Source organism: Pecten maximus, chromosome 18, assembly GCF_902652985.1.
Source record: "Pecten maximus chromosome 18, xPecMax1.1, whole genome shotgun sequence".
In the NCBI taxonomy this organism is placed as follows: Eukaryota; Metazoa; Mollusca; class Bivalvia; order Pectinida; family Pectinidae; genus Pecten; species Pecten maximus.
In genome coordinates, this window is record NC_047032.1 from 17,391,873 (window position 1) to 17,403,634 (window position 11,762).

The following is an 11,762-nucleotide window of genomic DNA, read 5'->3' on the forward strand; positions in this document are numbered from 1 at the left end:
ATTCTGTTTTGAAAAAATACAAGAAGAAATCCCACCATGCGATGGTTAAATTGCCAAGGTTACATAGTTATATTGTTGGCGTAACATTATTTTACTGCTGCCATGACGTCACTGTATTGAACAGCTGTTTATGCAGAACGTACATGCACTATTTTCAGAATAAAATTTCCTCTGCTAAACAAAGTGATTTTATACCAATATTTATTTTCGATTAGGTAAGTAGTGAAACCGTTCAATAAAATGTATGGATTTAATTTCAGTTTTAACAATACCACTAAAGTTCTAAATATAGAATCGGCGATTACCACGTGGAGGTTTTATAACTTATCTATGTACGTCGATATTGTTCAGTATCTTTATTAACACGTTCTTTATGTGCTCTACCATATAACACACAATGTTAAAATATTAGAATATTAAAACTCATCAAGCAAAATAATAATGTTCGACGTTCTTTGCTAGATAAACATGGGCTACCAAGTTTCACTTGATGGAACATTGGGTGTATTTTCCGTTTAAATAAGTTGGTTGTCTTTTTAGTCTTCGTTCATGCAAACAAACTATATATGTATCACAATCTATATAGAACACACACCTTCATTTTTTATCGATTGTTTAAAAACAAATTAATTATGAAATTTTAATTTTCCCTTTGTTGTCATGTATGTTATGAGTTACAACACATTTTCATTAGAATCAATTAAAAATAGATTGATTACTGTAAGAAAATTAATTTTGTGTATTTGCTATGTTATCGTTTCATAAACAATCACTATCGTTTTGAGTTAGGGTCAAATGTTGGCGGCCACATTTCTTCAAAAAGAAAATAAAATATTGGGGTAAAGCAAATAATCCTCTTCTGACCTGATTGTTCTTTTGAAGTCGAAATGGTGAACGATTCACCGAGCGATGGCAGACTCGATTGCTTATCTAAAAGGCGAAGATAAAATATCGATAAAAGAAGAAATTTATCAATCAAATAAGATTTTTAAAAAGATTTTACTATTTTCAATAGTCTAAAATAAGCCCTTTAAGTAATGCATGTTACCATGACTGTTCTAAGTGATCTCAGGGCTAGTTAAATATTTGTGATTTTCTAAAATCTAATTGTATCAAATACGTCAATTTCTAGTGATATCAACATTTTGGAAACTTGGAAATTTTCGAATTTGAATCATATCATACAGATTCAAGTATATATATGACTTTGAGGGAGTAATGGCTTTACACACTTCATCTTATTTTTAAAATTCAATATTCAATTAAAACCATTTAATTGGATGAGGTCAATTACAATGCAAGAAAACATACAAATAATCGGGAAGTAGTCCTATGTCTAGATTACACATCCCTGTTATCTCGTCTCTGTATACCGTTTGAGTTGAAATATGCGATGATATAATGAATGGTTTCACTTATTTTCTCATATATGTATGAGTCAAATGTTCAAAATGATCTTACAATAGTGTGTATGTAATTTTGTAACATGGAATTTCTATAATTCTTTCAATAATTGATTATACAATTACTGAACTCGTTTAATTAACTCCATATTCCATAGCCATCCATGTGAGATCATCGAACTATATACTGCTGCTTGGCTGGAATACTCTGATATCAATTACAATCGACAACAAGATCAGCACCGAAAAACACGTGACTACGATCTTATTCCTACCACAAGGGAATCGACTCTGTTTCACACAACAACTACCGTCCACTTAACGCTTTAGAACAATGCTTACAGGTTTGTTTTGTATTGCTTTGGTTCTCCTTTCCAAGTGTGGTAACGCATTCTCAAAGAATCATGATTTGGAGGAGAAATTCGAGGAGCATTCCATAACAAGTGAAATTGTCGGTCTTTTAAACGGGACTTATTTTAATATAAACGAGAAAGTGTGTCAGTTACAAAGGAGGGTTGATGCTATTGAAGGAGCAACTGATGTAGACAATCAGTGTGAATGCAACAAAACGGCAATTCTTGAATTCAAACGATCAATATCAAACAAAATTAAAGACATCTCAAAAGTTCTGTCCGGGTTTGAAAATGAAATTCGCGTTATGAAGAAAGAACACGCCGAGTTATTTGAGCGACTTGGAAGAGGAGACAGCGAAGGTAAGATAGTAATTCAGATACCACAGTTCTATATTGTAACAGTTATACTGAACATGACAGAAAAGTAGAAAGGTCAACATGCTTTCAATGATATTAATAGTATGTAATTTAAATGATACTTGTAATTCTAGATCTATTTGATAACCTGTATCTGTTTGTTATAATACGAAAAACATTTCCTCAGTGATAAACGTGAACATGAATCATTCAACATCTTCATTTATAAAGTAAGTGTGTTGTCCCTTTTTGCTTTAGAAGTAAATTTGTTTGTAGAAAAGTCAGTCAAAAATAAAGTGTTAATGTTCTGAATCAGTGTCATGAATCCTAGATTCTGCATCCATCGTTTCGGAGGTTATATGGCTTGGGAACAGCTGTTAACTCATGTTCGAAGCCGCTGTACACATATGCTGAAACCACACGTTCTGTAGTCTAACGCCCATTATCACCAGAATCCCAGATGCTAGAAATATTATGCTTTCACACCACACCAGTAGATTTTTTTTGTTAATCTAGCGAAAAGATCAGTGAATTTATACTCCATAACACATAAACAGGTGTGTGTGTGTTTTTTCCTCCCTTATATATACAGTGTATATACATGTATACATGTATATATATATATTATAAAATTCAGTTAGATTTCAACATTAAATTCAATAACAATTGTAAAACGCAAAGGTCTTATTTGAATTCGAAAATCTAATATTGACGTCATAAATCTGAATCATGACGTCATCTTAGATGCAATAATTTGCATCCTGCTAAAAAATAGAAGTGAACTGCCAGTTTAGTTGAATAAACGTTAGCAAATAAATTTGTACATAATAATTATTAGGCTTATTGTAAAAAAAAAATTTTCTTCAAGATCATCATTGGCTAAATGCAAATTTGAATCGTCCCGACGTTTGTGACTATTCGTGATTATTGGATTAAATTAAAACTCATCTCACTTTGGTTGCACTTGTTAAACAAAATACATGTCATATATACCTTAAGGTCTGTCTTTTACATTGGAAGGCTGCCAAGGTTGGGGCCTTGGGGTCAGCCTTCAAAATATAAACAATGTCCCCACGCAGGGGGGCTCTCACTCGCCACACAACTGACACAATTTACACATCTCATACTCTGACGCTTTTTTTTTTTTTTATAAGTATAATGTACACATACAGTGAACACAATTACCATAATATATGCAAATCAACAAAATGTTCGGTAAATATTTGTGTAATAAAGATCAATATAAATGAAAAAAAAAAAAAAAAATACGATACATATTTACATACAAATCAGGCTAATACAGTCGATATTGGAAGGTGAATTAAGTGGATATGTTTTAGTATTATTAAGGATTTTAGTAGATAGTTTTCCTACTGCAAGATGACTTCCTGTTTCCGGACTTTATTAAATGGTAAATATTGTCGTATTGTGTGTCTGGTTTGTCTGTTCCATTTCTGAATTAATTGTCAGGTTAGTTAATTCAATCTAATTCGGACGTATTCAATATAATAAATAGTGTAGCTTAATACAATTCGATAATTACAAGCATTCTCGTCTGTGTCGTACGCTAGCTACTGCATAAGGGGAGACAATTCTACTTGTTGTTATAAGTTATTTGCCAATATGGTGTATTTTCTTAAAAGTTTTGTAATTTTGGACGAGGTATTGTTTTCCTTGTTGTAAAAATTCAGGAACATTCGGATGTTATCCAATAAAATGGTCTTAAATATAACTACAGCAGCAAAAGGCGTTATCCTTTTTTTTTGATACTTGTAAATATTTCTTACTTTCCATATAACCCACTTGATAGTGAAAGATATGGTATTTGTTTGTGGAGCATCATCTTGATTTAAACATTTTCCGATTAAAAGGTTATCTTCATTCAATTCTAATTCTGGTAACAATGTTAATATATTATTGTTTACCAGCTGTATAACTTGTTTGGTAAAATCACAATGATAAAATAAGTGTCTGAGTTTCGATATGATTATTACACAAGTGACAATTCCCATTAGATCTATTCATGAGATTCAGTTTGTACTCAGTATATATTATTCTATGCAAACATTTCCAATTGAATTCTTTAATTTTATTACTCGTCGCCGTTAAGTCACCTCTACAGTTAATCCATAGTTCCTTCCAATTAAATGACTTTTGAAGTTCTGTTTCCCACTTCATTTCACATTTTTGTCTGGTGTTGGAGCTAAATAGTTGTTGAAATATATTTAATTTAGCATCTTTTATTTTCAGGGTTTTTGTTTTTGTTTTCAAAACTAAACACACTTCCAAGTTATTATTTATATAAATTTCAGGTTTTGGTGTGTTTTGGTTGTCAACCATAGCTGGTTCAATGCCCTTTAGTATATTTATAAAGTTGCTTGGGATTGCTTTCCTTATTTTTGTGATTTCTGCTATCCAATTATGTTTGTATTTAAGTTTTTGCAGTAATGTTTCATTTGATATAAAATCCTGTGTTTCTTCATTCCAAATATCAGATATTTTTGTGAGGTCACTTTTCAAAAAAGACTGTATAAATAAAGGTTTGTTGTGAAATTGGATGTAAATATTTCCAAAGAGGTTCTGATTCAAAACATTAATTCTGTTTTGTATTGGTTTCTGGCTTAATAACTTAGCCCAAGATTTTAAACTGTTAGAGTAAAATTTGGGAAGTAGTCTATTGATTTCTATTCCATTCAAATCAGAGCAAGAACATATAAAGTTTTTAACTCCATACTTTTTGTCTAACTTTGTTAGAAAATAAGTACCTATGGTGTTCCAGTTTTCTGTTTTAGAGTTTAATATTTTATGAATAGTTTTGATTTGTTTACTTTGTAGAAAAATGTCAATATCAACCATTTCCATCCCTCCTTTTTCTATTTCAAAACAACATAGTTTCCTTTCCAGTAGATGTGTTTTATCATCCCATATGTACTTCCATATTAGTTTATCTATTTCTTTCAGGTATTTATCTGGTATTCCTCTTACTTCTATTTCATATCCAATTGTGGATATTATTAGTGATTTAACAATTAGTACTTTGCCCTTAAATGTAAGGTTTCTTGTTTTCCAGATACGCAGGCAGTTTTCTATTTTAATGATTTTCTCTCTCCAAATCTTATCATCATCTATCGAGTACCCATGATGAATACCTAAAGTTTTAACATTTGATTTTGTCCATTTTATTTTGTTAAATATTGGTTTTCTATTTTTTGATGCCCCAATATATAAACCTTCAGTTTTTAAATAATTTATTTTTGCTCCGGATGCCTTTTCATATGCTTCTAATATTTTAAACGCATGCTTGATAGATTCCTCTGTTTTGTTGAACAACTGAGTGTCATCAGCAAACATATTTATTTTAATCTCCACAGAGTTATTATTAGGTATTTTTATTCCTTTAATATCTGGATTTGCTCTGATAGCGCATGCCATTGGCTCTGCCTGAATAATGTATAGAAGAGGTGCGATTGGGCATCCTTGCCTTGCAGATCTGGATATTTTGAAATATTTCGAGGTAAAACCATTAGTTTGTATACAGGTTACTGCTGATTTTAAAAGCATATATATCCAGTTACAATATTTTGTACCAAAATTAAAATCTTTTAAACATTTAAGGACCCATCCCCATTCTATCCTGTCAAAAGCCTTTTGTTGATCAAGAAAAATTATCGAGCCATCCTGATTTTCCATATCGCTATAGTCTATTATATCTTGAATCATTCTGTTTGCATCCATTATGTTCCTACCTGGCACAAAGCCTTTTTGATCTGGGTGTATTAATTTGCTAAGAACAGGTTTAAGTCGGTTTGCTAAAATCTTTGCTATAATTTTATAATCTACATTTAGTAATGTGATTGGTCTCCAATTCTTTATGTCTTCCCTCTCCCCTTTTTTGAATAATAGTTTGATAACCCCTTTATTTTAAGATCTAGAAAGTTTGTTTTCTTCAAACACATATTCTATTAATTGAGTGATTTCATTTTTTATTATGTTCCAGTAAATTTGATAGAATTCACTTATAATACCATCCTCACCAGGTGATTTGTCTTTTTTCAATGATTTTATTGCATCTTTAATTTCATTTTGTTCGACGGGTTTGTCTATTTGTTTACTTTCATTGTCAGATAGTTTTTTTTCTATCTTATCTGTTAAAAATTTTGCATTTTCTTCATCCCATCCTTCTGTTTTAAAAAGGTTGGAGTAAAATATAGTTTGTTCTTCTAAAATATTTTTAATACCTGTTTTATATTTACCATCTATTCCTTTTATTCTATACCATAATTTATTTTCTGCATTTCTTTTTTCTAAGCTGAAGAAATATTTGGAAGATGTTTCATTCTGCTCATATACTGTTGCTCTGCTTCTTACTCTGGCAGCATTACTTTGGTTTGTGTAGTATCCTTTTATTTGTACTTTTAACTCATTTATTTCATTAGAGTCATTTCCATGGTTGTTTTCTAGCTTTTCTAATTTCTCTTCAAGATGTTTGATTTCCTTCTTTGATATGTTTATTGTCTTGGCAAGTTCTATACACAATTGCTTTATTTTTATTTTTGTTATATCCCACCATTCAGTAATGTCATTATACAATTTTTTTTCATTTTTCCATACAGCCCAGCAGGCTTCAAAAGCATTTTTAAAGTTTGTATTTGTAATTATTTTATAGCTCATTTTCCATGTTCCTGGGCCTCTTTCTATTTCATTCAATAATATTTTTAGTGAGTTAACATCATGATCACTATAGGGACAATACTTGATTTTTACACCCTGAATTAAGTGATTTATAGTTTTTTCTGTTAGTATCAGATCAATTCTCGATTTTGATGTACCCCTTTTAAATGTATATTTAATTAAGTTTGGATTTTTTTCACGCCAGATATCTTCCAAGTTTTGTTTTTCCAAGAATATTTTCAGTTCTTTTTTACCAATATCTTCAGAGGTTAGTTGTGGAGCTCTATCTTTGTATCCGTCTAGGACACAATTAAAATCACCCATTACAATATTTTCATTCGTATTTTCCATAATAGCATTTAAGTTTGTTATGAATTCTTTTCTTTCTGCACCTTTATTTGGACAGTATATATTTGTAATAGTATATGTTTTATTTTCACATTCTATGGTACCCGCTAATACTCTGCCACATTGTTCTCTATAGTTTTCTTTCATAGTTTTGATATTTGAAGTTTTTTTCCAGAGGATGGCAACACCTCTAGAGTCATGTTTTCCATTGTTCCATATGCTGCCACTCCCCCCTAAATCTTTCCAAATGTTACTCCATTTAACAGTATCTATATCTGTGCAGTGTGTTTCTTGTAAACATATCACATTATAATTTTGGCTATTGATCCAGCTAAAAATTCGCTCTCTCTTTTTAATATCTCTCAATCCATTGACATTCAAACACGCTAAATGAATACAGGCTTTCATATACAATACATGTATGTATATTTTGATTCTCTCTCTCTTTTCCCCATAATTACTTTGGTTTCATTCCACAATACATGTATATTAACATTTAGATAAGCAAATAGTAAAAAAAGTAAATAATGGTATCTATACATCTATGTACAAAGGATCATGTTTATATTTATTTATATCTAATGACAGTTTATTTGGCTACTGGAGCACCTGTCTCACCTCTGTTGTCATGTCTACTGGCCTTTGAGCACGGTCTCTCAGAGGGAGGGGTAGATTGACTGCTGAGGTAGCGTTTTTTACTTTTTGCAGGAGTTTTGGAGGTTTCTATGTCTACTTCACCGTTCACGAAGTCTAGAATGGGACCCAGCAGTGTTTCTGCACCTTTATTGTTAATGTGTACACCACTTGGGTCATTCAGGTCATAGTTACCTTTTACCGGTGAGCCATTCTGGACAAACTCACTGTGTGTATCAATCAATGTGAGATTGTCAGTTCTATTACACAGTTTCTCGATGAACTTGTTCGCGTTAACCGTGGCCTCATTGAGTTCGCGTATGTGGTTGCTTTTCCCTTTCCGTGGGATAATGTTACACACACCTACTGATGCGTCTGGGAAGGCGTTCCCCACTTGTGTAAGCGCCTCAGTGATGCTGATGTAAACATTGTCTATGTCACTGTAATGTTTGGTGATGTCATTGGTTCCTAGGCAAACCACCACATGACTGATTTCACTGTCACACGTGCGCGTTTCCGCGATTGCCTTGTCTATGTTATCCCCAATGTTATCGAAGGACGCGCCTGATATTGAGACGTTGGTAACATTTTTCCCACTCGTGTCAATTCGTTTGCAGTTCGACGCTCCAATAATTAGACCGTGTCTCTGTTGTTTGTTTTGTTGTGTCAGCTGACCATGATCAGCTGTGGAACACGTGGATTTGTTGTTGATATCCGGATCCTCTATTTCACCGGCGTACTCTCCATATTGTTCAAGGCGTGTTTTTTGTTGACAGTCACGTTGAATATGACCTGTTACGTTGCAAAAATGACACCTCCTCTCGTCGGATGACGCTTTAGGACAATCTCGGATGAGATGTTCAGGGCTGCCACATCGGTGGCATTTCCTGATTGTTTCATTCCTTTTCGGGCACTGATATGACGGGTGATTTGTTTGTCCACATCGGAAACATGGCGTACGATTATTGTCACCGAATAATCGGACCGAGAATCTTCCAAAATCTGTTGTTAATGGTAGGATGGACACACAATTCACTAGAGATACATACCGTGTACCATTTTCTATGTCGGTTCCCTTAATCTTTCCCCTTTTCATAGATCCGTTTACGATTTCCCCAAATTTTGACATATGGGTGCATATGAATTCATCACACATTTCAACTGGTGCATCTTTTATAGTAATGTTTGTAATGTTTTTCTCCACACTAGTTAGACGAATAGTCTGGAGATCGATTACTATTCCTTCTGATAAGAGCACTGATTTCGATGTTTCATTTTTCAATGTTATCACACATGTCTTGTCAAGTATCTGGATTGATCTTACATTTTCTTTGTCTATTGTCTGTTCAACAGCGCTAAGGATTTTTTCATGAGTTAGTCCTTTCAGAAATCTGTGAAAGAAGTGTACAGACATCGGTCTAGTTAGTAGATCGGACATTCTGGAGGAAGGTCAAAAAGTCTATATAAATACATGCAATTTCAAAGATAGTACAGATGTACGTATAGATGTACATTGACATGTAGCTGAGTAGTGTTCATCGTACAGGCAATTTACCTTAAGGTCTGTCTTCAATATAACGAACTTAGGACATTGAGAGGACATAATATCTGGCTACATAATTCTGACAACGGACGGAATTATTTATCCTAATTGCAGAGCCTGAAGTAGAAGTATCAACTACTATCTCAGATACACTGGTATGTCTCGCTCAGGGGACACAACAAAAAGCCCTCCTCCTTCGAGTGATCCTTCAAATAAGGGACGAGAAAATATAACATCCCAAATTTAATCGCTTCTACGCAATAATGCAATGTTGGCCGCATGTATATGTATTAGATGCTCCATATAGCCACTTCAAAATACAGAGAGTTATATTACGGAAAACTAATGAATGAAACTAATAACACATGACATATGATTTTCTGTTGCAAAAAAAAAATCCAAATGTTCTTTTTTCAATAGAAAATGCTTAGCTATATGCGATGGCAAGACTTTTATTTTTGTGTTGATTGCAGTTAGGTAATAATTATATTTCCGTTTTGATAAGTGTATCATTGTTTTTTTTATAGCCAGCACATCTACGACGACAACAACTACAACTACAGCCCCACCACGAGCCTGTGACAATGGTTGGATATTATCTCCGAAAAAGTGCTACTTTGTCTCTAGTAATTTTCAAAAAACGGAATGGACAATTGCAATTGTGAGTTTACTGAAATTGATTACTTTAACGATGCACATTTTCACTACTCTGTTCAACACAACTCGATATAAACTCCAAATATTATTTTAATACATATCCATATCAAAGTTACGTTATTATATATACATATCGTAGTTATTTTATTACATATCCAAATTACAGTTGCTTCATCACATATCCATATCATAGTTACTCTATTACATATCCATAATATAGATGTTTTATTCCATATGCATATGACAGTTATTTTATTGAATATCCATATTAAAGTTACGTTATTATAAATCCATACTATAGTTACGTTATCACATATCCATATTATAGCTATTTTATAACATATCCATATTATATATTGTTTTATTACATACCTATATGACAGTTACTCAATTGCACATTCATACCATAGTCACGTTATTACATATACATATTATAGTTATTGTATTACATATCCATAGTATAGTTATTGTATTACATATCCATAGTATAGTTATTTTCTAATATACCCATACAATAGTTATTTTATTTCATATCCTTATTAAAAATACTCCGTATTGAATAATGGGAAGTGTTATGATGCCCATATTATTGTTACGTGATCAAAACAGAAAGATGAAATCGTAGAGCAAAGTTCAAATCATAATTTAATGATATACTAAAAAAATCAAGTTACAGAGATGATTCACAACTATAATTAAGATGTGTTCAATGTGGTGTATTAAATCAACACTGTTACTTATTTGTCTTCCAACAGCTGTTCTTGAATTATCCTTTCTTATCCGTTTCTCTATAATTAAGAATGTTTATAAATCCCACAGTTCAAAGTTCCAGACAATTAATATTCCAACAAAATTCATATAGCTCTCATTGACAATTGTAAACCAGTTCTGAATAACAATTTGTCACTAATGTTATTTATACTATATTGCCAAATCGTTACAATACATTATCCAACTATCTCTTTTCTAAAGTTCTTTAGCACACTTCTTATAAACACTTACAACCACTTGCCAATTAATACTTGTAGACATGCACATCTCTCTTCAAGAAGATTTCAGAAGATTCTATTTACACATACGGGTTTTATAATTATGTAAGAGTTGCCTTAACCACTAGTAACATTATTAACAAATTACATTCAACTTATGATATTCTTGTTTGTTTTTGAGAAATCAACTCACAACAAACGAGTTGTAACATCAAAATCGGTCTTCCCTTCGAATTTGAAAAAAAAAACTTATCGGTTTATTATCTCATAAAACTACCCGTTTTTTCATCTAATGTGAATGCCGATTTTAGCCTGTTTGATTTATAATATCTCCATTACTAGATTTTCGCCAGCTATATCAAAGCAGATCGAACTTTTCTTATTCCCATGGAGTCATTGCTGATATTCGGTATTAATGCTTCCATGTATGCAAGTGTACATTACAATTACTGTGTAGCGGGTTATTAGTATCAGCTAACAGATCTTGATTCTGGTTTCCTGTTAAATCCATGTGTGGAATATCAAATAAACCAACCAGGAAAACTCTGATAATGTTTGATAACACGGTTTTCTCTCTCTTTAATCCACATATTGCGACACAATGAACATGGCACGGTCACAGCTCCACCCTGGATTAGCACAAGTGTCGTCGTATGGTAGGTATAACCATAATATTGATGAACATACTTCCTGCTATGGCTACATATTTTACAAAAAAAGGCCTCTAATCTTAGATATATCAGACGTTCTCTCTTAAGTTAACATGTTTCTAACTCTTATTATTGTAATGATATTTGAGTTCTAAGAG

At 32.3% G+C, this 11,762-nt stretch overlaps 1 protein-coding gene across 1 annotated transcript; it reads left to right on the plus strand.

The window, feature by feature from the left end:
- The first annotated feature begins 1,678 nt into the window (after positions 1-1,678).
- LOC117316276 lies at positions 1,679-10,805 on the plus strand. Its single transcript, XM_033870814.1, has 3 exons — positions 1,679-2,116; positions 9,836-9,969; positions 10,785-10,805. Exons 1-3 carry the CDS (start codon positions 1,738-1,740, stop codon positions 10,803-10,805), a joined length of 534 nt encoding a protein of 177 aa, XP_033726705.1. The 5' UTR covers positions 1,679-1,737.
- Positions 10,806-11,762: the final 957 nt, after the last annotated feature.

Coding starts and splice junctions, on each gene's coding strand:
- LOC117316276 (XM_033870814.1), top strand. CDS start 1,738: ATGCTTACAGGTTTGTTTTGTATTGCTTTGGTTCTCCTTTCCAAGTGT. Junction 2,117..9,835: donor TGGAAGAGGAGACAGCGAAG/GTAAGATAGTAA, acceptor TTTTTTTTATAG/CCAGCACATCTACGACGACA. Junction 9,970..10,784: donor CGGAATGGACAATTGCAATT/GTGAGTTTACTG, acceptor TAAATCCCACAG/TTCAAAGTTCCAGACAATTA.